Source organism: Anarrhichthys ocellatus, unplaced genomic scaffold, assembly GCF_004355925.1.
Source record: "Anarrhichthys ocellatus isolate YVR2014 unplaced genomic scaffold, GSC_Weel_1.0 scaffold55, whole genome shotgun sequence".
NCBI lineage: Eukaryota > Metazoa > Chordata > Actinopteri > Perciformes > Anarhichadidae > Anarrhichthys > Anarrhichthys ocellatus.
This window is the reverse complement of record NW_022280085.1, coordinates 2577843-2604363: the sequence shown is the minus strand read 5'-3', so window position 1 is coordinate 2604363 and position 26521 is coordinate 2577843. Positions and strand designations below refer to the sequence as shown.

At 45.2% G+C, this 26521-nt stretch overlaps 3 protein-coding genes across 4 annotated transcripts in view; 1 reads left to right on the top strand and 2 right to left on the bottom strand.

Annotated features, from left to right (window-relative positions):
- txn2 (thioredoxin 2) overlaps positions 1-2664 on the bottom strand; it is a 4975-nt gene extending 2311 nt beyond the window's left edge. The window contains exons 1-2 of the mRNA XM_031870921.1: positions 2604-2664; positions 876-1147 (exon numbers count right to left, since the gene is read on the bottom strand). Of these exons, the coding sequence (XP_031726781.1) occupies positions 876-1147 (272 nt within the window). The 5' untranslated portion in view covers positions 2604-2664. The remainder of the gene's footprint in view (positions 1-875; positions 1148-2603) is intronic.
- Positions 2665-13630: 10966 nt separating this feature from the next.
- LOC116396356 (CCN family member 1) lies at positions 13631-19399 on the top strand. 2 transcript variants are annotated; one of them, XM_031870920.1, is made up of 5 exons: positions 13631-13835; positions 15476-15689; positions 16297-16737; positions 17203-17381; positions 18688-19399. In XM_031870920.1, exons 1-5 carry the CDS (start codon positions 13785-13787, stop codon positions 18991-18993), a joined length of 1191 nt encoding a protein of 396 aa, XP_031726780.1. In that variant the 5' UTR covers positions 13631-13784; the 3' UTR covers positions 18994-19399. The 2 variants fall into 2 exon arrangements, with proteins under 2 accessions (XP_031726780.1, XP_031726779.1); XM_031870919.1 differs by having other exon boundaries at positions 17203-17390.
- Positions 19400-21350: 1951 nt separating this feature from the next.
- Positions 21351-26497, bottom strand: ddx39ab (DEAD (Asp-Glu-Ala-Asp) box polypeptide 39Ab). Its single transcript, XM_031870918.1, has 10 exons — positions 26399-26497; positions 25298-25514; positions 24934-25061; positions 24474-24750; positions 24188-24306; positions 23883-24014; positions 23030-23139; positions 22672-22816; positions 22340-22487; positions 21351-21995 (listed from the first exon to the last, which is right to left on the bottom strand). The coding sequence occupies exons 2-10, from the start codon at positions 25503-25505 to the stop codon at positions 21979-21981; spliced, it is 1284 nt and encodes a 427-aa protein (XP_031726778.1). The 5' UTR covers positions 25506-25514; positions 26399-26497; the 3' UTR covers positions 21351-21978.
- Between the last annotated feature and the right edge of the window lie 24 nt (positions 26498-26521).

The window sequence follows — 26521 nt, the reverse complement described above, 5'->3', positions numbered from 1 at the left end:
CACACACACACACACACACACACACACACACACACACACACACACACCATCTGTGAGCGAAGATGTCAAAATATCTTCTTTGAGAAAAACAATTATTGGTTACGCAGAAATAAAACAAGTGAAAGTGATGAAGACGGCTTTATGCGAGCAGCCGTTTCACTACTTTTCAGAAAGCGGAATTACTTTAAATTTTAACTGAAAAATGAACTTCAGGTCACAGCTTTTTATGAGAACAGACTAAAAGTACACATTTTGGAAGAGGACCAGTAAAACAGGTTGAGTGACTTAAATTGTAACTGTTGGCCATAACTTTAATTTCTTACCTTCTCAGTTCAGCTCTAAATGGTTGCCATTGATGGTGAACGATCTTTTTTTTTAAATTTTTTATTAAATAGCGATAAGCATCGCCTACATGACACCTAATCTGAGTCCATGTAGCAAGCATCCCGACTATCTCGATCCTTATGAGATCAATTTGAGTTTAAATCAGACGTCAGAATGCATCAAATCATGTTTAAAGCTAGGGAGATGGAGACCTTTCTACTGGACAGAGAACATTGTGGTGTTGTGCAACCTCACATGACTAGAGAGTGGAATACCCCCGGGTCAGTTACGTACACGTGTGTTTATTTTTAACACACCCTGTATGTAACACCTCTAGTCATTTAAAGAGGCAGGGCAGCTGGAAAACAAGTGCTTTCTCAAGGTCAGCGCCAAAAAATGTTCTTTATTTTTTTTGAAAATCCTTTTTTCATTTTTTTTAGAAAACATAGAAATAATCCAATCCAACGTTACAGTTACTCACTTTAGTTTAGCGTGTATACCGTCATATAGGTGGACAGTCACCTACTACCAGCCCTCCCCGCGCTACTCACTGTGCATGGAAGTCGACTAGCACGGGCAGATCACTGTTGATCACCCTGACTGTGAAGTCCTCGTGGTCCTGGACGTTGAAGGAGACTTCCCGGCGGCAGGTGTGAGGGAGGGAGCGGGGCAGAGAGCGGGAGGGCGAGAGGAAGGACGCCCGGCTGGCGGCGGACTGCAGACAAGAGGTGGAAAAAGAAGAGGCGGCGGCGGATGCTGGGAGGCAGCGGATGTCTTTCGCAGAGAGTGTCCAAATTCTGCGCACTAGCAGCCTGTGAGCCATCTGCGTGGAAGACGTAAGAGTAAAAAAACAGAAGGAGAATGTTGGTTAATAAGAGTTTGTTGTGATTTCAGGCCAGTTTGACGCACAAAGATCTTGAACTTACAAGAGACGGATGTGAGGCCGGCATGCTTACAGCCGTTCTACACGAACATGTCATAGTAGCCAGCTCTATGTAAGCTAAGAAGTTAGTTACATCAAAGCACAACACAAGCAATGCATTTCAGAGAGAGACGAATGGTAAGATGTGTTTTTTTATTGAAAATGTATACGCTACAGTCTAGGCCTGTGTGTATTCATCGATTCTGCAACAATCCAATTATTTATGAATTGAAGTTACGGTAATGCTAGAAATTCACTGGTTCCAGCATGTCAGATGTGAACATTTGCTGGTTTGGTGAGATGTCACGGCTTCCTGTTATTGTATATTGAATGTCTTTGGGATCTGGGCTGATTGACAGGCAAAACACCCTCTTGGTTAATCTGCTGATTCTTTTTTTAAGCAGATCATTTATTAACAGTTTGGTCTTTAGGTGTAAAAAAAAGTATGGTGAAAAAAGCCCAACAATTTTTTTTCCCAAAACCTAAGCCAAGTATTGAAACTGGTTGTTTTGAACAGACCAACATTCGGACACCCAAAAATATATATTTGTAGTTGTCATTAAAAACAAACATGATCAGCAAATATTCACAATTGAGAATTTGTTTTTTTGCTTTAAAAAAAAGAGAAGCAATGAATAGATTATGAAACCTGTTGCAGATTAATATTCTGTGGATTGGACTACGTGATTACTTAACTAATCGTATCGATCGTTGCCCTGAAGAGCTTCACATGTGATCAGCTAACGGAAGACATCGGCCCCATAAACATTTGACCATCTATCGTCCACATACAACAGCATCTGTCACAGTGGTTTTATCCATCACTTAGACAGTTTACTTAAACTCCGGACCTCTAGTTGTAGCAGTCTGTAATGTTTTAGGAATGTCTCGTGAGAAACGTTACTCAACCACACACTTTAGTATCTATTAGCTAGTAACGTCATAAATCAAGTGTGCGTCTTTAAGAAGTTAGCTCGGTTAAATGAGGTAAACAGCTCGTGCCTCCTTAACACAGCCATGTTGCACAGCTGTTATGACACACCAACACAACAAGGAGCTGTAAAAAACACTCAATGTTTTCTTTATGAATATTAACAAAGTAAAAAACGAATACCTCGGTGTATTCACGGTTTATTATGCTTGCTGCGTATCTACCGGCGGCTCGTCCTACGTTACGTATGACTTTGCCCTCTTCGTCCTCGTTCCCTCGCTTCCTAACCTCACCTCACCACGCCGTCGCCTCCTCGCGCCGTGAGACGCACACAAACACTCAAACCAGACAGTTCCGCGACTCAACACCAAATATCACGCGCGGCATTACCGAATTACAGCAATACGGTGCGTTTTCCGTGTTTACCTTGCTGCTTAGCTGGCGTTGATCTCGGCCTCGGCTGACCACTGAAGTACTTCCGCTTTGGTGCCGCGGATGGAAAAAAGAAACGGGACCGAGCAGCTTTTTATCGTCTCTTCAGGCTGCAGTACCGCGAGTAGCGCCATCTCATGGCCACCCAAGGAAGTACAGGGCAGTGCGTTTAAGAGACGCAATAGGGGGATAAATCTTTGAAAACAATTCACAGCCAGGTAGTATTTATTTTGTCAGCAGTGAAAAGTGACCAAGCACATTTACTCAAGTACTGTGTAAGCACATTTTTTTAAGTACTTGTACTTGACACTTTCCATATACTTTATAGTTCTACTCCACAACAATTCAGAAGTATTAAAATGATTGACTTAAAATTATTAGAAATACTTAATTGCAAGTCAAGATCTTACATTAAAAAATTTAACTTTAGTAGAAATACACAAGTATTATAAGAAAAATGTACTCAAGGTAACCAAAAGTAACCTTGTCAGACTGAGATGATTATATCATTGGGACACCATTATTGATGCATTAACATGTCAATGTTTAATTCTATAACTGGTTTAGGTGAAGTTGATTTCAAATGCGTTATTTTGGGTAGTTCAATTTATAACACAGCATGTTGTTTTATATATGGATCACATGTTTTGTTTGTAAAATTTTGATTTGAAAATGTATTATCTAATTATTTACAGCTGTCAAATAAATAGAGTTAAATAGAAGTATAAAGTACAAGTACAGTACTTCAGTAAATGTCACTGTATAGATTAAGACCCCTGGTAGCGGCTGATTGGTCTGGAAAAGCCTGCCTGCTATTAAGATACACCTTAAATCCCACTATTATTCTCTTGCTTTTAATTCTGTGTAACCTGCTTTTCTGTTTTTATCCAAATCCCTGGGTTTAAATTGTGTTTAGAATTGTATCTATTTTAATCTTGCTTTGTTTCCACATATATACACACAAATATGTCTCTATGCTCGTATGTGTAAACATTTATGTCTAAACCTGTTTGCTTTTTAAAGTCCTATATAAATTAAATAAACTTGAAACTTAAACTTAAGCATTTTACATTACAGAACATATGATAACTTTATAAAATGAAATATATTGTTTAAAATGATACCATTGGGTCCCAACCTTTTTTACTTGTGACCCTTTAGAGAAAACAGTGTCTGGTTGGGGCTGCGTGTCCCATTTAAGATGTCTATGAGTCATTAAGAGTTTCACCAAAGAGACAGTTCCCCTTTAAACTTCTCAGATGGTTTCATTTAAATAACTATTTAAAATTAAAATGTAAAATTTTCTATAAAATGAATACAGATTTGTGTTGCAGAACTTTTTTTTTTTTTTTTTCTTATTTTCTCCCAGATTGATCCTGGGCAGAAGGACCTGACCGCTAAAACATTGGGCAAATATAATAATGTATTTGCCCAATGTATCCTACATAATACATTAATGTATAATGTAGGTGGACATAATCCATCTACAAACACCATTAAAGCTGACACATTCATTATTTTAATTAATTAATGGTATATTTAGATTGTATATTTTCCTTTAAGAAGATATAACAAATTAATCACTGAGCCGCAAAAGTGTTGGAGCAGATTTTGTTATCCTCGGAGAGAGCCAAGCTAGCTGTTTCCCCTTGTCTTATGCTACGCTAACCAGTAGCTTCATATAATAACAACTCTAAACTTAGTAGTAAACATACATTATATCTTGCTTGTGTAATCCATGCACAAACAGAACTCTTTCTTGACGAAAACCTAGCTTTATGCTAAGCTAAGCTAATTGCCTCCTAGGTTTAGCTCCATATGTATAGCACACATAAATGTGAGAGTGGTATCAATCCTCTCCTCTAATACTCATTATGGCAAATTAGAGTACTTCCCAATATGTCAATTTATAGGCCATCAATTGAATTTCTATGTCAGGCACTGCCTCGTGACATGAGCAGGACAATATGATTGTAGACTGACATTGTTGCTGTAAGACCGGCCTGTGATAACACGGTCTGAAGAAAGAAAGAAAGAAAGAAAGAAAGAAAGAAAGAAATTGTTTGTGTTTTTATGAATATAAACAATAAACAAGTGGCCTAATAACTCGTGTGTGGATCCTATTTTCTTCCGTAAATGAATGTCGTCCCCTGACCGCTGCTTGCGATTAATTCATAATTCATTGAGATGGAATGGTCGATGGACTGCGCCTTTCATGTCCGAGAGGGCAGCAGGATGAAAGGGATGGAAGGTGGGTGGGCTGTTTGGAATAGAGATGGTTGTCATCCAGGGCTCAGTGAAGTCAGGCTCAAAAAGACTGGAGAGATGAGGACAGGAGTGCGGAGGAGAAGCCTCTGTTCTTTGATTCATTTTTACCAAGAGGAATGGTCCTTTGTCATGACAACCTTGAGTATCCTGTAGGGATGAAGAGTCAGACTCCCTCTGTTTTGTCTTTCTTTGTGCCACATTTTACCACTGCGGAAACTAAACAACCTCCATTTGGAAAGCGGGGCTGGAAAGAAGATTGCTTCTACAAATTCAGTGCAAGGTCTTTTTGATCACCCTCACTTTGGATCGGAAGGCTTTTAAACAGGATGAGTAAAAGCGTTGAGAGGAAAGTTGAAATTTCTAGACCTTCTCTCGCCCTTCGGCCTCCTCCGCTGTTTCGCAGCATCGGACCGCTTGGTCCTTCTGCCGGTCTGCCCCCACACCGACGACTCCGCTCTATTTTCTGCAGGTCCAGAGCTGTGCTGCCTGCAAACGTGCACCCCATCGAAGCTTCGGATGCACATGCCTTTACGAACATCCAGACAGGCAACCATGCTGGTACGATTGTGCGTCCACTCTCAGAGGATACTAAGTCTGGCACAGCGTTGATTGCACATCAGCCTGAAGTGGACTCAGATCTACACATGGGAGTTATGTTCAGGTCAGGGTTTTTTGCTGCCACACGGTCTTTGGCGTCAGCAAGCACTCAGGTGCAAAGCGAGCAGCAGGACAGACAGCTGTGTTCTCACCTCTGTCCGCCCGCAAGAGCCAATGGCAGAAACAGGGGCAGACAGGGCAGATGGGTGACTCCGCCTCAGACATCAGAGGATCCTGCGATCAAAGAGAAGCAGCAGCCAAAGGGGAGGAAGAGGAGCTTCAAGGTGGACTGCACAGGCAAACAGAAATATGCAGCGCCGTCACACAGCGAGAAAGAGGAAGATGCCAGACTCTGTGAGTGGTTACAAAGTCTGGGCCTCGCAGGTAGCAAAGAGGGAGATTCTGTCACTCCAAAGGACCAGCAGCGGCTATTTGCATCCAGACGCAGCGGGGTGAGCAGAGAGCAAGGGACAGCAGCGAGCCACAGGCGAGACAGACGCCCCCATTTCCTACCTCCCCTCTGTCAGTCGGGCTCCCTGCTGCACGTGCCTCTCCTGCTCCCTGAGAAGTCCCCCCCGCCCTCACCCTGCACCTACCCAAACCCTCTCATCCACCAGCTACCCGTGCCGCTGCTGCAGCCGCTCTCGTCGAGGAGGAAGTGAGAGGCTGTCGGCCAGCCAGAGAGGGGAGGCCACTGACTCGCTCAGGTTCAGAGGCTCTGGTTGTGTACTGATCTGAGTTTTAGTCTTGTTATGTTCTAACGGGTTCTTGATTTAATTCTGTCTTTTCTTATTTCTTACTAAATATTTCCATGCCGTCTTAATTTTTCCCCTATATTGTTCTCCTATACCTTCATTTAATCAGTTTTTAAATTGAATTAATCAAGGTGGACACAATAACATGAACAGCTATACGGTCTGATGCAATCTGGTTTATTATAGCTCTGTGAAGATGTTAAGGTTTTGTGGAGTTGTGTCTGCATTATGATGTTATGTTTTTTTACTCCTAACATATTTCTTTTTACTTTTAATTTTTCATACAGGGGGAAAATAACCTAAACAGTTTGCATTAGCCCATGTGCAGAGGCTACCAGCCAGGGTTACTTGCACCTCTGCAGTAGACTACATGTAGCGATACTGATTCAGTTGTAACAACTGTACATCACCTGTTTCAATTGAAAGGGCATGACAAATAGTTTGCAAGTGAGCAAAGACGTCTAATCAATTAGCTTAAAGTACTTTATAAATGGTTTAAATATATCGCAAAAAGTAATGGATACACCTAAGGTAGCTGATATGAATGGATACACATGTACATTAGCTAATGGTAATGGATGGAGCCTACACATTTAAGATAGCTAGGCTAACGGATAGCCCACACTATTTTGTTAGCTAAATGTGATACACATTTTAAATACTGTAGCTACGCTAATGAAAAGCCTACACAATTTGTTTTGTAAAAGATGATAAACATTTTAGATAGCTAGGCTAAAGACTAGCCTACACATTTTTGTAAGCTAAAAGTAATGGCTCCACATTTTAGATAGCCGTGGATAACAGTTGAAATGTATATGTTGTCAAAAGGCTAAAATAAAATAAGTAGCTGAATAGCTGAAAGCAGTCTATAAACAGTTGAAGAAAAAATAGAGTTCGAGGGACCTGAAATGTAATGGATAAAAAGTTGAGAATAAATAGTTTGCTAGCTAGTTAGCTTAAAATTAGCCTAAAGTAAATTGTGAAAAGGCAAAAAGTAATGTTTGTTATGAACCACAGTTCTAGAAGCGTTTATGTGCATCTGTCCTCTGTATTAACTGCGATGCATGAAGTTACTTATCAAGTCCTACTTGTTAAGTAATTACGGCGTTGAGAGAAACGTTTATTTCAGGCTCTTGGTGTTTGTTTTTTCTGTGTCACGTTCTCATCTCTCCTGCAGAGGGCGCTGTGGATGTAACACACAGGAGGCGGTGGGGGGATGTTTATTAGACTGTGGCCTTTGGGGCCCGAACAGAGCGGTGCTCTGTGTCCCTGCTGAGGTGGGATCTGTGTGTCAGGACCAGAACACACCAGCCTCAGTCCCGCTTACCGCTCGCCCTCGCGTACCCCTCCCGCACCCCTCCCGCACATGTTTACCCTCGAACGCAGCCCAAACTGTTTGTGAGTGAGGCTCTTTTTTCAAGGCCTGCCCGCCCCCCCCCCCCCCCCCCCCAGCCCTCTTTCCTGCCAAATAAACATTGCACCGGAAATTGCAGGGATATCTGGGATTTTTGAGGGGTCCCGGTGGAAAGAAGGAGAGGACTAGAACAAGGGCGCTCTCTGTGACACCTCGGAGGTGAGGGGAGGGCGAAGACGCGGACGGAGTCGGTGGGGGGGGGGATCCAGAGGGGAGGGCGTGACCTTGCCTTGGGTGGTTGGTGAAGTGGGCAGCATCAGCATATCCACTGACGAACAGGTACAGGTGACCCAGTTTCCTTTGACCCCATCAGGGCGCGGCGTGCTTGCTAAAGCTGACCTCGCTAATCACAGAGGACCCTGACCCCGGGCTAAAGGTCGAGAGGAAACTATACTCTGAGAGACGCATGGCAAACTGTCCTAACAGACGACGACCTCCTGGGGTCGTCGTAACTGCCGCACCTGATCGCTGTCCTCCTGTGGCTGTGTATTTCCGCTCCCGTCTCGGCTGCAAGAGTTGGGAATACAACAGCCATTGATGAAGCTGAGGCGTCGGGACAAAGCACGCATGAATGGCAGGGTGTGTTTTCATTTGCGTATACAGACCCCCCCCCCCAACCTGCCTTTGTGTGTGAAGTGTTGTCCCAGCTCACTCCCCAGACGTCTTTAATTGACAATAACACCCCGGTGGTGGAAAAGCACACAGCTTAAAGCCTGTTGTTGAGCAGTTTGCGCCAAGAAGATGGAAAATTACAGTTGATGGCCTTGTGTTTATCTCAATTAGTGTGAAAATGTACCCACAGTGATTTTGTGAGTCTCCTCACATCCTTTTGCTGGTCATCTTTTTTTTAAATGTTGTGACGCCTCTCTTTCTGTCGAGGCTTACCACTGGCCTGTAATTGAGATATCCTGAGAGTTATGTTCTTTATGTACACCATGTCTTCAATTATAGTCATATACGTATATACATATGTATAGTTACATATAAATACTTGGGAAAACAGGAATTGCACAAACAGAAATTCAAACGAACGCCTTTTTCATCTGTCCTTGAAGTTCTGAGGTCTTGAATATCTTAAAACGCAGCGCTACACACCGAGGCTTACATGAAAGAACGCAGCCAACACGTCCTGATGAGATTGTGAATTTGTGAGCATGGAACGTAGCAAACACTGACAGGAATGTGTTTGGATGTGCGGACGCAGACACTTGTATGGGATGACACAACTGACAGCTATGTGAGTTTACACGCTTCCTGTCTCCTTTTCCGCCAAGCTCTACTCTTAAACCGATCCGTGTTTCAGTGTTTGGGAAGTCAACAGTGGAGTTCCTGTTCTTGGTTTAAAAATAACTTTGTGACTTAAATTACTTAAATCCCCCCCCCTCTCATCCTTTCTTACTGGCACTCTCCCTTTGCTTGTTTTTCTTTCCTATTTCTTGTTTTGGAACAGGCTGTGCCCTCTCTTTTTCTTTCAGTCACCTTATAGCCGTCCATGCTACACACAAGCACACAAACACACTCAAGCACATATAGTGCACATACTCGGAAGATTCATGGTGAAAAATGATGGTGATTATAACTATGATGATAATAACAGAACAAAATTTACTTCACTTTGCCAAAGTGGTTGTCTCCTTTTTAAAAACATGTTTTATTGCCATTTTCAGAAAGAGCATAGTTGTCAAAGCACAAGCACAGACAACAATGAGACGTTTATAGAGCTAGAATTACTGCTTTGCAGCTGTAGGCCTCTGCCAACCACCACCATCCATGTCTGTCCAAAGGTTTCATCACATCATCACTTTATTCTATTAGATATTTGTGTGAAATTGCCATTATTAGCACATGAATTATTAAGTTATGGCCAAAAACGTTTTTTTTTATGTCACAGTGATCTTTGACCAACAGATTCTAATTAGTTCAACCTTGAGTTCAAGTGGACCTGTTTGAAGAAATTTGCTCAAGGCATTCCCGAGATACCACGAAAATAAGACGGACGTGAGGGCACAGTGATCTTGACCTCCACAATTTAATAAGTTCAGCCTTGAGTTTAGTGGGCATTTGTACCAAAATTTGAAGAAATTCACTCCAGACAATCCAGAGATATCGCGTTTACAAAAACAGAGCGGACGGACGAACAGACAACTCGAAAATCGTAAAGCTATCGCCGGCGCGGAGGCATAAAAAAGTGAATAAACACCATACGGCAATAGTGGAAAAAGAACATAGAATACAGGAGTGCTACAGCATGTTCTTTTAGCATGTTAGCATGCTAACATTTGCGAAATAGCATTCAACGCAAAGTACAAGTCAAATATTTGGTGGCGCAACCAAAGCAGCACAGCCTAAATGAGGGTTAAAAGCTAAATCATCAGAAAATACTAGAAAGACTGTGATATTTTATATCTTATACATATATAATAATTTTTGCCTTGATGTAATATTTATTGAAGATGGAGACAGGAATTGAACTGTGGACATTGTGCTTATGTGGTGCGCACCTTAACCATTAGAATACAGGACACCCATAGAGTTTAAATTTAGGACGAGAAAACACTAAAAGGCCATCCCACGCTCAGCCATAAAAGTCAGACAAAGACAAATTACAACAACCTTCCCCTCTTGTGTGACCCCCGCTCCCACAAAGGGACAACAAAGACACCTGTCCTCTTTCATCTGAGAAGTCCAGAGTAATATTTCCAACAGTGGACAGAGGCCGGAGCTTCAGGCTGTTACGCTGCAGTGACATAACAATGCTTTGCCATTTAAGATGTACGTGTGTGTGTGTGTGTGTGTGTGTGTGTGTGTGTGCGTGCGTGTACCTGTGGTACATATTTATAATTATCTGTGTGTTTGTGGCGCATAAAAGAGTTGGAGGAGTGTCGGAGCAGGTGCGGCCAGGAGCTCTGCTAAACAAACACTCCACACCTGTCCCCACGGACACACAAAGCCACTTTTCTGTGAGCTATGAAAAGAATCAGATGTGAAAAGTGAGCCGCTTTTGTTCCACTGACCTCACTTTCCTCTCTTGTTCTATCTACTTCCTTTTTCTTCTTCTTCTCACTGCCTAATATTTCCTTGGCTCCATGCATGCGGCCTACACCTCTGTCTCCCTCACCCCCAGTCTTGTATTTCCACTGACTTGTTCTGTATCTGCCCCCCCGTCACCATTCCTATGACTCTTTTATAGTAGCGTCAGGGAGGTTGTCCAGCGAACTCTTAAAGCAGACCTGTGTCACTTTAACCGTTGCGAGTTGACACGTGTTCCGTCAGCTCGGAGCGTAAAGGTCACCACGCGGGGGGGAAACCTCCCAAGCGTCCAGTACCCCCGAGAGCCAATGAAAGCCTCCACTCTGGTGTGTTGGAAAACTGCATGTTTGTTTATTATGTCTAGGATGGAAGCCACCGAGACCGAAGTGGAAAAGGACACGCTCTTTGATGAGTCAATGGAACTTAGAGATGAATACGAAGAAAAAAACATATTTCTCTGTCTATGTGTGTTTGTGTTGTGAGGGCGGTGCATACAAACAACACACACACAAGCTTCGGAGAAGTCCGGGGTATTTTTGTTTTTTTCTTGCTTCATTTTGTCTCTGTACATGCTGGGCTTGTTTACACAGGCCTGTTACATCACCTCCGCAGACTGACAGGGAGAAACGGTTTGTGTGGGAAGAGGATGGAAGTTTGGTGAATACATAATTTTGCTCCTTGTGTAGGCCTCTGTGTGAGCACATTCTGTACACAGCAGACGGTGTGTGCTTCAGGTCAGTATTATTATCATTACAATCGAGTTTGAAACATAGAAAAAAAAGCAGTTGTTTAACAACTGCTATTCTGAAGGTGTTTCCAGAATCCTCAAGATTCTTCTAGTCGTCTGAATGGAAACATTTGCGCCATGAAAAACTTTTTTTCACCCGTTTCTCAAGTTGCAACTGTATTTACTGTCGGCATGGATAAAATCTCTATCCTTCTGTTTATCTCAACAACTACTGGGTCGATTGCTGTGAAAGTTTGTAAGAGCATTCATGGTCCCCAGAGGATGTATGCTAGTGACTTTGGTGATCCTCTCTCCACCAGCAAGTTCACATCCGTGGTTTTTAATGAAACATCTCAACAGTTATTTGATGCACTGTTATTAAATTTTGCGTGGACGTAATCACTTTGCAGACTTTTCGTCTAGCGCCACCATCAGGTCACACTTTGTATTTATCTAATCCTGACCTGATCCTTTATCATGACCAAATGGCTGCAAAGCTAATGATATTTATGTCAGCTTAAGCCACGCTTTGTGTTAAGTGCTAATCAGCAAATGTTAGCATGCTAACGCGCTAAACTAACCCTAACACTATAAACATCAGGATGTTGGCATTGCCATTGTAAACATGCAGCCATGCTGATGTTGGCAATTAGCAATATACTGTATGTAATGCTTAAAAAAAATGTTTTAATTTAATTTACAACTGGAAGCTGCAACTGGAAAATTTAGTTGAAAATATTTGTTATTATGCAACACACCCAGGTGGTTAGACGATTCTGAAAATATCTTCAGGGCAGCGGTAAGGGTTTTTAAGAGACAGTCTGGGTTTTTCAAACATCGCTGGGTATTTATTTTGTAGAAACATCGGATGCTTCAGCCTAATACATGAAAGGCACCGAATGGAGCTAGGTGTGTGTGGGCTTTCGTATGTGTGCGTCAAGTGCCTTTGGAGTGTGTGTTGCTGATATGCAAATGTGAGTATATGCTTGCCAGAGGTGCATGCAGGGGTGTATGTGTACGTCTGTGCTGAACGCACCATCATGTGACCATTTGGTTAAGTGCAGGGGGCAATTTATAGAGGATGAAGGGGGACGACATTATCTCTGTTAGCACAAATAACCGCAGGCACACCTCTGCTTAGTGATACATTTTAGGGAAACTGCAATGGCAAAACAACAATTTAACCACCCACAAGCCCTCTCACTGAATTTCTACAGGCTGCCCACTGCGTGTGCCCCATGCCTTAATGTAACGTTTGAGAGCGCCTAGATGTAGAATACGTATTTAACCCCCTCACACAGAGCATCAGTGTGTGCGTCAGCCACCAGCTCAGGTAGTGCAGATGGCTGGTTTCCTGTGTGCGTGTCTGCGGGGATGACAGGAAGATTATCCAGGCGGTGCTCACCTCCGCTCTGCACTCTTCAATGAAAAAAAACCTTCAAACCAAAGTGGACTAAATTCTCGTCTCTTTACATGGGTAGCTGTTTGTGCTTGAGAGTGTGTGTGTGTGTGTGTGTGTGTGTGCAGAGAGAGGTGGCCTGGGAACCTCTGAGTAGGTAAAAGGGATGTGGGGGCTAAAGACAGGATATGGAGGGAGGAAGAGAGAGCGACCAATTGCGCGGGAGATTATCATAATCATTTTCAACATCACTATAAACTCAATCATGCAGTCATGACCGGCTCCAAGGAACACTCTGCTCGCCTTGTGCATGTACTTTATCTGTCCAGCTCTTGTCTAAAAGTATTTTTATAAAACGGGGGAAGGAAATTCCTCGCTGTTTTCCATGGCCGGCCCCGAGTATTAATGTAGCACAGGCTAGCAGCTGAGTATATTTATTTTATTTTTCACAAAGCAGCAGCCGGGACAGAGGTATGTGTGTGAAACGGACTTTAAAGCATCAAAAATATTATTTTCGCTCAAACATAAATAAATAAACACCCAGAAGCCAGGTCCTCTTTGGAATGTAGTAATTCTGAATTTTTATGAATGACTGCATTCATGCTTGGCCACGCCCCCCCTCCCCCCCGCCCCTCCCCTCCCCGGAACCCTCAGCTCTCCCGTGTTGGAGCTCCAGGCCCCGCCCTCCTCCTCCCCTCGTTGTCGGGATACCTTGGCCGCGCGCCTGCCTCCTAATTGGTTGGAGGAAGGTCCGCGGTGGGCGTGGCCGCCATAAAAAGCACGGGGCTGATATAAAACACAAGCCTCAAACTTTGATCGATGAAAGTTTACAAGTGATGGGAGAGATTCGAGGACCGTCGTGCATGTCGGATTTATTCTCTGTGGACAAAAGCTATTGTTTCTGAGCCGGTGGAGGATTTATTTTTCTGTGATCTAAAGTGTTTTTGTTTAAACATCTTCTCTTCTATGGGAATCAGCTGACAGCATGGGGATACTGCTATTATTCGCCGTCTTGCATGGGGTGACAGTCGGCTTGGTAAGTTTGTTTTCTGTCACCGTTCTGCTCTATGTAAACACTGAGGAATACAGACTCACGTGCCCGCACTCTACCGCAACAGCAGCTCAAGCGGAGCGGTCGAGTGAGATCCTGCCCACTGTTCAGCTGCACACGAGTGATAAATGACCTGCTATACACTTCATTTCTCCGTCCATGACTAAATGTTTGATTGTATTTTTTTGCAGAATAAGTGGTAATATTTGGTGGCTTCCAAAGTGGGGGTTCGGGGAACACCAGAGGTCCTTGAGGGATGTCTCAGGGGGTCCGAGGCAAAATAGAGTATCGGGTGCTCAGAAAACATACTGCAATATACAAATACACTAATACAAGACCTGCTCTGAGAATGTCACTCAAGTAAAAGTATACAAGTATTACTGGCAAAATGTACTACTCGTACTGAATAAAAAGTGAGTTTTGTACTATATTATGATAAATGAATGTGTGAAATATAATTTCGCTGTTGTTGTTGGTCAAGGTGATGTTGGGTAGTTTATTCGGTAATAATGCATCGTGTTTTATAAGAGCATCACACGTTTAGTAAGTAAAATCTGTAATCTGTAAAGTATCTAGTAACTGAAGCTGTCAAATTAAATCAAGTGGAGTAAAAAGTACACTTGAGCAATGTGTACTTTCAATCCACCTCCACAGTTTAGACACTCTCTAAAATCTAAATAAACTCATGAAACGTTTCAAGTATTTCAAGGGGCATCTTAACCCGAAAACAAATGTCACCAATTCCCCCTTTTACAAAGTATATGCACATGAGCTTCCATCTCTCTGTAGGTCCAAAATTACACTGCGGTAATATTACCCAACAGTGATACGAATGGAGATAAAAATACACTTAAGGCCGATATGAACTCGCTGCACACTATAAGTGTTATGGGACTTTTAGTGAGGGGATGTTTCAAGTACCAACGATGTAACTCCTAAAAATGGATAGCTATTGTCACCGCATCGTGTAATGTCATATCACCCACACGAGACCCACGGGAGGGAGCTGCAACGGCAGGCACACCGGGACCTGGCCTGGGTTCAGACAGTGGCAGCACAGTCAGGAAGGGATCCCTTTAGCTGATCTGACTGTGGACAGCCAGAATGGCAGCTCTCTGTGATCTAAATACCTGCTTGGAGGTGTGTGTGTGTGTGTGTGTGTGTGTGTGTGTGTGTGTGTGTGTGTGTATGTGTGTGTGTGTGTGTGTGTGTGTGTGTGTGTGTGTGTGTGTGTGTGTGTGTGTGTGTGTGTGTGTGTGTGTGTGTGTGTGTGTGTGTGTGTGTGTGTGTGTGTGTGTGTGTGTGTGTGTGTGTGTGGCGGGAGAGGGGGTGAGACACAAAAGATGGGAGCACAGTGAATGTGTGTGTGTGGGGGGGGGGGGGACGTACCTTTCATCCCCGCTCGCCCGGCGAATGCCAAGCGGAAGGCGACAGAGGGTCACAGATATCCCTGCGGGGTTCGGGACAGTGCTGGGTATTCAGCAAATGTTTAAGCCTCGCACACTTTGAGGAATTTCTGTGATCTGTGTAACATGAGTCAAACTATTGTCCTGCTCGGTTCCAGTGCTTCCTCACATGGAAAACATCAATGGTAACTAAAGTGCTCTCTATGTCCCCTCCTGTAGGTGACTGCCGGCTGCCCGGTGGTGTGCGAGTGTCCGTCAGGGCCCGCATCCTGTCCCCCAGGGGTCAGCTCGGTACCGGATGGCTGCGGCTGCTGCAAGGTGTGCGCCGGTCAGCTCAACCAGGATTGCCATGAGGGACGGCCCTGTGACCACCACAAAGGCTTGGAGTGCAACTACGGCAACGATGTGGGCCGTACCCATGGCATCTGCAGGGGTGGGTAGCACAGAGGCGGTGGGGAAGGCTGAAAGAGAGAGGGGTGAGGGAGGGTGAGACGCAGGGGGAGCTTTTGGGTTTAGATTGGGCGTCGGGTTTAGCTCGGGGTTGAGCGAGGGAATGTGTAACTTCAGGGTGGGGATGCTGACTTCCGAGCCAAGCGGTTGGGGTTTCTCTTTGATAGGGGGGCTTCAGGTTTGAAGCCTGTGCCACGTTTAAAAAAACTGAGCACCTTCATGAGCTGCGAATGAAACCCGGCCAACTCCGGGGATTTATATAAGTAGTTCAGTGTGTACACAAACTGGACTGCGGTTTTTTTATGCGTGTTTATTTCGGGGTGTTTCTGTATAAAGGGGGAGGTATCTAGGGGTGTTGCATGGGGAGTCCCACTCAGGACAGCGAAGGGGTAGGACGTTGTAAACAAGTCAAAATTCCTTTTGGATCTAAGAATAGAGCTCGCTTCATAAATCTGGAGATAGTGTGTCCCTCCCTCTCTCTTCTGAGCCACTTCCTGTTTGATCTTTCCTTCTGGTGACTTTCAAAAACAATTCATATCTGAAAATCATGTTTTTTGACCAAACTGCCCGTCTTCTTCCTTTTCCCTCAGCAAAGGCGGAGGGCCGCTCGTGCGAATACAACGGGCGGATTTATCAAAACGGCGAGAATTTCCACGCGGGCTGCAAGCACCAGTGCACCTGCATCGACGGAGCGGTGGGCTGCGTGCCCCTCTGCCCCAGCCACGTGCCCCTGGCGTCGCCCTCCTGTCCCGCCCCACATTTGGTCAAGGTGCCAGGCCAGTGCTGCCTCACCATCGACTGCCACAGGGGCACCACCGTCGTGCCCCCGGTGCTCCGCCGACCTCATCCGCCGGCCTACCCGCCTTACCCCTTCATTCCCTACCCGGCCTACCCCTTCCCGAAGCCTTACCCGAAACCCTACCGGAAGCTGTACCCCTACAAACCCAAAAAGGAGAAGGACGCCCTGGGCAACGAGCTGGTGGAGGTGGGACGCAAGTGGGACAAGCTACGTGGAAACAAGCACATGGCGGGTAAGCGAGAGGGTGCCGCCGTGTCGCCTCAGAGTGCCGTCTGTTTCCTCCACGCAGTAAAGCATCATGTTTACGTTTTAGCCGTTTTAGCCCCGTTGATGCACAAACGGCCTCACTGTGAGCCTTTTCCTCTGCATCTACGTGTGTGTGTGTGTGTCAGCATTTACGTGAGGCTTGTTTTCCACTGGCTCCTTGCACACCAGAGGTGCTCTCACACAGCACATACCTCTGTCACCCAGCTTTCCCCTCTCTGTAATCGCCCTCTCTATGCGTCAGTGTTGCCTGTTCAGTGAATGAGGCTAGTGTGCTTCGCATCTCCGGACCTCTCCTTTACCCTCTCTCTCCCACTGGCCCTTTCTCCCCCCCCCCCATTACTTTTGCCGATCTCGCTCCTCTTTCTTCGACTCTCCATAGTTTCGCATCACCCATTGTCCTCTCACACGTCCTTTGTTTCATCTCTCGTAGCCTGGAGGCAGGTGGGAGATCAGTGCGCGGTTCAGACTACTTCCTGGTCCCAGTGTTCTCGGAGCTGCGGGATGGGCATCTCCTCTCGTGTCACCAACGACAACGCCCGGTGTAAGCTGATCAAGGAGACGCGTCTGTGCAACATTCGGCCCTGCAGCTCCATGTCCATCCCCGTCAAGGTGAGAAATGTGTGTGCAGGCTTTTTAAGACTCTCGTAAAGGGATGGATAGATTGCACCATGCTGAATAGATTCAGGAAAGGATTGTTCTTAAGGGGTCAGATTGGTATTAATATCACGGCATGTATACAGCCCCCCGCCCCTGGATCCCCCTCTGTTGCTGGAGCCCTTTCTGGTCCATTCGTTCTATTCACGGTTCTGTTGCTGTGTGGGAAACGTCCTCAGCAAGGGTGACGACTGAGCCGATTTCAGACCACGACTCCTTTGCTCAGTTCATGGTTGGCCCGCTGCTTCAACGATTAGTTCCACATTTTGGGAAACACTTGTATTCACTTTCTGGCGCTGGAGTTAGATGAGAAGATTGATTCCACTCTCACATCTTTTATGCAGTCTGTTAGCTTAGCACAACAAATGGAAACAGGGGGAAACTGCTAGGCCGGCTTTGTCCGGAAGGTGACAAAATCAGCCTACCGTCACCTCTGAAGCACTAAAGCAGTGCTAATTAAAACTGTATATCTTGTTTGTTTATTAAACCTAAAGTGTAAAAATTACATTCCTACATTTAACAAGGGGGTTCACGCACCGGACCATTTCTTGGGCGGGGGCAGTGAATTCCGAGTCTCTGCTGGGTGCCTTTTTCGAAACCCAATTTATTTGCAAAAAAAAAAAGTTATTGTTCAACTTGTTTCCAATACAACAAAAACTTAATTTACATAAATCCTGTAACTTTTAAGAGACGTGACAAAGAAATCTCCTCTCATTTGTCTGTGGGGGTTTGGAGCTCGCCCACGCCGAACCTGCGGCACTGCGGCTGTCAGCTGCACTCGCGGACTCTTTGCTCTGTGATTTTGAAGAGCACTTGATTCGCCCACTGTGTTGCTCTCTCGCATTTCAAAAATGCAACACCCTCAAAAACACTTTGCCTCTCGTCGCGAGGCTGATCGGTTGTTACGCACCTGTTCCTCCCAATGTTTGCAGAGCTGCTGTGGGTGTTAATGTGCTGGCATGTTCCTCTCAGGCGCTTTGTTTTGTTTTTCCCCTGTCTCTGTAATTAACTGCATTAACTTTGATTTTCACATCTAAGGGCTTGAGTGATGAGTCATTTAATTTTGCTGTGCGGTGTGGCGGTTTCACTGGAAAGCGACCTGCATCACAGCTGCACCACAGAAAAGATTTTTAACTGCATGACTAGGGATGACACTGGTTACTTAGTCCACCACTCTGGTCCAGACTGAACAACTATGGATTGCCTTGAAACTTTACAACACACTAAAAACTGAATCCTCTCTTCTGTTCTCCCTCCACAGAAAGGAAGGAAGTGCTCCCGCACCCACAAGGCCCCTGAGCCCCACCGCCTGTCCTACGCGGGCTGCAGGAGCACCCGCCTGTACAGGCCCAACTACTGCGGCGTGTGCAGGGACGGCCGCTGCTGCTCGCCGCGTCGCACGCGCACCGCCAGCGTGGCCTTCGCCTGCCCCGACGGCGAGCGCTTCAGCAGGTCCGTGATGTTCATCCAGTCCTGCAAGTGCAGCGACGAGTGCAACCACCTCAACGAGGCCGCCATGCCTCCTCAGCGGTGGCTCTATGGAGACACGCACAAGTTCATCGACTAGCGGTATCACCCCCACCTCCCACCCCGACCTACATTCCCTCACAATAAAACAAAAGACATCAACTTCCCCCATAGTGATCCCCATGATAGAATAGCTGTCCTTAGTGTATCTATAAGTAGACGCAAGCGAGGTGAACAAGTCGAATCGGCTTTTCTTTGAGCTTATTACGGGAGGAACGTGGAGAAGAAGGAGGAATCAGACGGGAGCAAAGTGACCAGCGCCTGCTTTAATGTAGATAAAGAGTTGTTTCTGGCCTGGCCAGACTGCTACAGACTGTGACAAAACCTTAATGCAAAACATGGACGCAACCAGCCGCCATGTTGCTGCAGTGCACCAAAAATGTCCCCTGAACTCTTGAGACTTTTGTCGGGGACGCTGGAGCAAGAGCTGACACACACACACACACACACACACAGGCATAACTGGTGGTGTTTCTCTTGTTGGGGGCGTTGATTCACATCACAGTCACCGAGCAACAGGTCCGACTGGCCACTAAGAGAGCTGGTCCGACGTTGCTTCGGAGCCAAATGTGAAACACGCTGGAATCATGCGTCCGTGCACTCCCAACAACGCAGTATTGACAAACCAAATGAAGACTCTCGGAGAAGACTTGACAGCGAAAAACTGGGGTTGTGACGGCGAGAAAATGGAGCATCTCGGATGTCTCTTCCAGGAGCGCAGCTTGTGTCTTTTTATGGTATTTATTCACTGGTATTTATTGTTGAGACAGACGTAATGACATGGTGGCTTGCCACAAGGGAAGGGCGGAGCTGCTATGTTTGGAGCACCAGCTTGGCTGAAGGGGAGGGGGTCTAAGAGAGGGACAAAACAGCTGAGAGCTGTCAGTCATGAGAGGACTCTCACAGATCCGGGGCTTGACCCCCCCCCCCCCCCCTCCCCAAGGGTCGCATTCGAGGTCAAAGCGGTCAGAAAGCTGTATCTAATGATGGACAATGAAGGCCACGGTAGAAGAGGAGGTATGTACTCGGAAAAGACAGAGTTGAACCTGAAGGGTCGAAGCTTTGTAGCATTAGCGGGGAATATGTGCATAAGGTTGTTGACACAGCTGGATTCATCCCATGCTTTGCCTCGGCAAGAAAGTGAGACATTTAGCAAGCACCAGAAGAACAAGCCTGGGATTCTGGCGCCGAGACGTCGACCGCCCGATCCTTGCGCAAATTACAATCCTGACTCTTGACGGCGACAGCGAGAGAAGATCAGCCACTCTCCGGTTTTGCTGTAAAAATAAAATTTGGAAATGGCGTGCAATGAGATAAACGTGTAATTTGTGACTTGCGGGCAAAACCGCAGGGCTCTGGGCCTGTAATCGAGCAGCACGCCAAACAAAAAAGTCCATGTTTTATAGTGGCGTCTGCTTCTGAGGAATGCTGCCGAAGGCCGTGTTGTCAGTTGACGTCAACTGACGGAGGCAGAGAGGAGCTTTACAGCCCCGATGAGGACGGGGCCACAGCGACCGGACGTCAGCAAAAACCTATTCCTAAGGACCATTTGGAGGAGAGGGAATTCTGTATTATTCTCATTTTTCTGCCATAGTCCTTTACTATGACTGAAGAGCCTATGTGGTCTCACTCAACTGGGACTCATGTTCAAGTTCGCGCACCTTAAGACAGCCTGGATTCTCTTGTGGCTAAGACGTTCTTTTTCAGTTTGCTGTGAAACTGGAAAATATTTGCATTTTCTACCATCTTGGCTACAGTAGGCTTTTTTTTTTTTTTAGCCTAAACTCCACATGCGATTGTAATTGTTCGCCATGTTGTCATTGCTGTTTGCCTTTGTAGATGCTGTGGTTTTGGTACTGCATGTCTAGTTTTGTTAAAGGACACCATAGAGCAGCTATGTACAGATGCATCGTTACCTTATTTGTAGTTCCATCTGCTGTATAAGGGCCAAACCTTTTACAGTTATACTGAAGTAGTCCATGTATAGTTTAGCATTGAACAAAGTGGGGTTCAGATCCTTTGAGCGTTAGGTGCCAATTTGAAAGCATGATGATTGTATGTCTACTTGTGTACTCTAACACCATCTGCAATGATAGTCATGCTTTTTACGGTCTAATTAAAAAACAAAAAGAAACCCGTTCATGAGTTTCTCAAATATTTCTGTTGGAAACCGGTCGTCTAGCACGTGCTGGATTTTGAAGAGTTGGAATGAGTTCATTTTGCATTTTTAATAAAGACATTTCCCCACAGTGTTCAACACCAACAGCTTTGAAACTGTACTTTGGTACATTGAGTGCGTTTTGAGCTAAACGCTAATATCGGCATGCTACTGTAAACCGGGTTGGGGGTTAGCCATGCTTACATTTGATAATTGGCACTAAACAAAGTACAGGACAATTTGAAGTGAAATATTTTTAAATCCTCAAAATACCAACAGATACACATTAAGTAACAATTATTTCATTATACGAGGGGCTAATGACAATATCATGATCAAAATTGGCAAACGCACCACTAGGATTTTTAGTGACTTCATTTATTGGAGGCATTCAATTGGAAATTCAAAGAGCTGCATGTGAGCCAAATTAATTGTCATGTCACTACACGACTTTGTAAAGACCTGCTGCAGTGGGGGGGAAAAGACAAAACACCAAACCTACTATACAAACTAGTTTGAACAATAAAAAGAGCTAAAAATCACTTTTACATGTTCCCCTGCAGCTCTGCTTGAGATTAAATTCCATGGATATGGGAGTAGAGACAATAGCCTCACAAGAGACCACAACAGTAAAAAGGGCATTTTATAAAAAGTTTTAATTCCATTAAGCAAAAAACAAAAACACCCCCCCCCAAACAAACAAACAGTAAAAGACAAATTAAAATCGACCATACCCCTCCGCCCCCAAAAACTGACAAAGGTTTGGTGAACATTGGGGAACGAGCAGAGCTTTCATATCAACGGTGAAACACGTCTACTTCCAACATCAAGGTCCATGAAGACGAGACTTCGGCTTGGCTGGAGGACTCATCTGGACTGCTCGACTAAAAGAGGAGGAGAGACGAGTTGAGCGTGTAAAAGATCAGCGCGGCGAGCGACAGCTGAGCATACCAACTTTTCAGCAACAGGTTAAACGCGTGCGGGCAGTTTCAATTTTGACGAGAGCCCCACAGTTACATGGCAGCACCAACTGCTGGCTCTAGTTGCCAAGATGACTCTAAAAGGTTTGTTCCACCGGCTTATTATCTGTGGGGCGATCTTTAGCTGGGAAGATCTCCCTGGATTTAACAGTTGTTTCGACAGCAAAGTGCTTTGAGCCCATTTATCCACAAATTACAATCATTCCAACAGGGCAGCCCCACAGGCATTTGGAAACGTGAGGGCTTACTGTAAGAGGAGATGTCGATCTCGTCGGGCAGCTCGGCCACGTTGACCTCGAAGCGGTCCTGCACATCGTTCAGAGTCTTGGCGTCGGTCTCGTCCGACACGAAGGTTATAGCCAGGCCCTTTGTGCCAAACCTACCGGCACGGGCAACCTGACGGGTGCAGAGAAACGCATGTCACAAAAATGGAAAACCGTACACAACGAGCAACTAATACAAAACTGTTTATGGCACCAGACTATTCAAAAATAACCTTTAAAAGAACTTCACAGAATACAAAGATGCTACAAAGAACAAACGTTAAGGTGTGCAGGTATTTCTCCTCTGCAGTTCTCACCCTGTGCAAATAGGTGTCAGAATCTTCCGGCATGTCGTAGTTGAAGACGATGTTGACCCGCTCGATGTCCATCCCTCGGCCAAAGAGGTTGGTGGCCACCAGGATCCGCCGTTGGAAGTCCTTGAATTGCTGATAGCGAGACAGCCTGTGGAGTAAGAATGGGCAGAGCCCGAGGGGGAGTTAAACACAGCTGCTGTAGGCATTACTGGACCGTACCCCCCCACCCCTTTGAAGGCAACGATGTGTTAACTGATGAGGCCTCATGCCCCATAAACATACTCAGCATTCAGAGCTCAATGGAGCTTATGTTTATGAGAGTGGGCATATCAGTGGGGAGATGTGTGTGTGCGTGTCTCACCTCTCCTCCTGAGCCATTCCCCTGTGGATGGCGATGGCAGGGAAGTTCTGTTCCACCAGAAGCTGGGCCAGAGCGACGCAGCGCTGGACTGACTTGACAAAGATCACCACCTAGAGGCAAAGCAAAGGCATTGAAATATGGCTGCTGAGGGAGCGTGGACACGTACAGAATTACAGTGGAAGTTATTGCAGTGACTGAGAAGCTTCAAACTTCTTGCCAAGAGTTAAGACATGAAAGTAGTACGGATCTTTTAATCCACGTTTGATATGAGGCTACGGCCAGCTAGCTGAGCAACAGGAGAGCAGACTGGGACCGGGGAAACCAGCAAATCTAAAAGACAGTTTACGTGTTGTAGCTCGTTCCTTCCACAAAAACTATTTGCTTCTTAATGAGATGCATGTCCTGGACTGTGTTTTTGATTAGAACAGTAACTTCCTGGAGACCCCACTGGTTAGCCTTTACTGGATAGTGACGAGCAAAAGGCCGACAGGAAACAGGAGAAAAGAGACAGAATTTAACCAGCGATGTTGAGGTCAAGAAGCATTTGCTGAAACCATTCAGCTATTAAGGTGCTCCGATATAAAGTATTGAAATGTGTGTGCGTTGTTCAGGAGGCGCTGGTAGGTGGATTTTGTTACCGTTGGTAACATATTTTACAGTTTTCTTGTAAAGCAACATTTCTAGTTCTGTAATCCCAAATTACGGGACTTTCTGTGGAAACCCAGGCATTTAGTGATACAATTAAATGATTTCTTATACAATATATCCTGCTATGTTTGACAACAGCGAACAAAAATTCAAGTGATATAATATGCTACTGGTCGTGCACCGTGTGATGGCTCCATCGATTTACCTGGTTGAACTCCAACACGTCCAGCAGGTCAAAGAGCTTGCGGTTCTTCTCACTGTCCTTCAGCTTGCAGTAGTATTGTTGCAGGCCGTGGAGTGTCAGTTTGGTCTCGTCGTCAACAAATACTTCCATGGGCTGCAACGGATAAGATGATAAGAGACTGTTAGGTAAACTTGTTGAGTTTCTAGTTACATCATCAGCAAGTGGGCAAAACGTGTCAAATCCAAATGTGCAGCAGCTTTGATGCAGAGGCAGTTTTCTGGCTGATAAAATGGTGTTCTGTGAAGTGCTGACGTAACAACACTTACATCCTGCATGAATTTGCGGCACACTGGTCGAATCTCCTTGCTCAGAGTGGCGCTGAACATCATGACCTGCTTCTCATGGGGTGTGATCTTGAAGATGTCCTGCACATCACGCCTCATGTCTGTTTCACAAAGAGAGGCCAGATAGATACAAATGAATACAGAATTAAATAGAGTAACCAGATACCCTGAAGCGGAATCTATGACAAGAAGAAAAAAGAAAAAAAAAAGAAAAAAAAAAAAATCAGCCATCATACAACACACACAAAAATAAAGAAATACGCCTCACCGAGCTGCTCCAACATTTTGTCACACTCATCCAGGACAAAGTGCTTCACGTTCTTCAGGGTGAGGGTCTTGTTGCGGATGAGAGCGAGGATGCGGCCCGGCGTTCCGACCACGATGTGAGGGCAGTTCTTCTTCAAGACATCCTCGTCCTTCTTGATGGCCATGCCGCCAAAGAACACGGCCGCCTTTACCGAGGACATGTACTTGGAGAAACGCTCGTACTCTTTACTGATTTGGAAGGCCAGCTCTCGCGTGTGGCACATGACTAATACGGACACCTGGGGGTTAGACGTACAGAAACGTATTCAGACACTTTGCATTCTGGTATATTATCCAATGCAACAGGACATGTGGGCTCTACTTAATGCAAGCCACGAGTTGAAAGTTGAAGACAGCCCACGGTAAGGCGTCCTTCACTTAATCCAATACATAGACCTGGTGTTTTGAATATGCATACTGACCTGTCCATCAACGGGTTCAATCTGCTGTAGTGTGGCCAGCACAAACACCGCCGTCTTGCCCATACCAGACTTGGCTTGACACAGAATGTCCATGCTCAGGATAGCTTGTGGGATGCATTCATGCTGGACTAAATGGGGAAAAAAACAACACAAGAACATTTTAAGCCAGTGTATTTGTGTCATTAGAACATCAAGTATCTCAAGCTACTGAACAGAGCATGAAGACATGGGACAGCCCTGCTAGTATTGTTATATTTGAATTTATGAGACACATATACGGGCAGTTTGTGTAACGTGGATACAGTAAGGGACATGGCGTTTAAAAAATGAATTCTAATAAAATAATGAATAAAATGTCCCCCACCTTCAGACGGATGCTCAAAACCACAGTCGATGATGGCGCGGAGGAGCTCTGGTTTGAGCAGGAAATCTCTGAAGCCAGAGCTGTGGATGGAGACGTAGGAGCCCTTCACCTCCTTCTTGCCTGCGGGGGCTGCACTCTCTGGGGCTCCTTGAGGCTCCTCATCCTCTTCATAGTCGAGCAGCTCGTTGTCAACATCATTCTCTGCCATTGTGTCTGTCTGAAACAAGGGAAAACAGAAAAAGGTTTTGTCTTTAATCAGGTCCTTCACCTCATACAATGGCTGAACCCCCTCTCTCCTGTTGGTTTAAAAGGGGGGGGGGGGGGCTTTTAACTGAGCCCAGCTGTTGTTGCCACTCTTTGTGCCAGGTTTCACAGCACATTTTAAAGTACATCCAGATAAGATTTGTGTGAAAAGATGCGTTTGTATTCATTATAAGTTTGGTTTGGTAAACTGTGGTACTAGTACTGCTGTAAACACTCGCATCGTTGTGTTCACCCCGCAAAGCCCATTGTAAGACGTGAGGCCATTGAATGAGCTACGCTAGCTAATTTAGCAAAGAAGAGGGTCCACATAAAAGTTTACGCTACAGTTTTTGCTCCGTATGTAAACAAAAAACTGCCTTCGCGTACAAACCTGGTCCAGCGAAGCCTCGGCGTTTACGTTAGCCGACTAAACCGGTTATCATCTGAAACGTTTACAACACCGGGAAGCTATTGTGTTGCATAACAATTGCTAATGTGGCAACCTAACGCGCTATACGGGAGCAATTATTTTGATAATGGACCGGTTGCATCATGCATTCCTCTTGTGAATTAAGTAACTTTAAAAAAAGAAATGTGCGAAATATAAAAAGGATAACTACGCACTCTGAACATTAGCAAATACGAGGGAGAGGGTGCGCTGACGAAGCTAACTAATGCTAGACTACAAAACGCTAGCTAGCCCAGTTACGGTTAGCACTCTAATGCAAACAATAAAGGAAGCTATTTCATTCCAGGCTAGCCACTATGTCGAAATAAACTAATTTGTGACTTCCTGGTCGCCAGTCGAAGTTTTGAGAACTTTCTAGTTGCAACAATGACCAGATATTGAATTATTACCTTGTCGGTGTTAGCTACGCGTCAACCTGAAGATCAAAACCGCATGGGGAGGCCTCAGTTGGTTTATACGAGTAACCGGAAGTCCCGCCCATGCTGAACGGTGTTGATATCATTGGTGGATTC

What these genes read in the sequence shown, in the direction of transcription:
- LOC116396356 (XM_031870919.1), top strand. Translation starts at nt 13,785, where the DNA reads ATGGGGATACTGCTATTATTCGCCGTCTTGCATGGGGTGACAGTCGGC. An exon ending in TACCCATGGCATCTGCAGGG is followed by an intron (nt 15,690 to 16,296) that starts GTGGGTAGCACA and finishes CTTTTCCCTCAG; the next exon opens with CAAAGGCGGAGGGCCGCTCG. An exon ending in TGGAAACAAGCACATGGCGG is followed by an intron (nt 16,738 to 17,202) that starts GTAAGCGAGAGG and finishes CATCTCTCGTAG; the next exon opens with CCTGGAGGCAGGTGGGAGAT.
- ddx39ab (XM_031870918.1), bottom strand. Translation starts at nt 25,505, where the DNA reads ATGGCAGAGAATGATGTTGACAACGAGCTGCTCGACTATGAAGAGGAT. An exon ending in TTGAACCCGTTGATGGACAG is followed by an intron (nt 24,751 to 24,933) that starts GTCAGTATGCAT and finishes TCTAACCCCCAG; the next exon opens with GTGTCCGTATTAGTCATGTG. An exon ending in CTGACACCTATTTGCACAGG is followed by an intron (nt 22,488 to 22,671) that starts GTGAGAACTGCA and finishes TGCACCCGTCAG; the next exon opens with GTTGCCCGTGCCGGTAGGTT.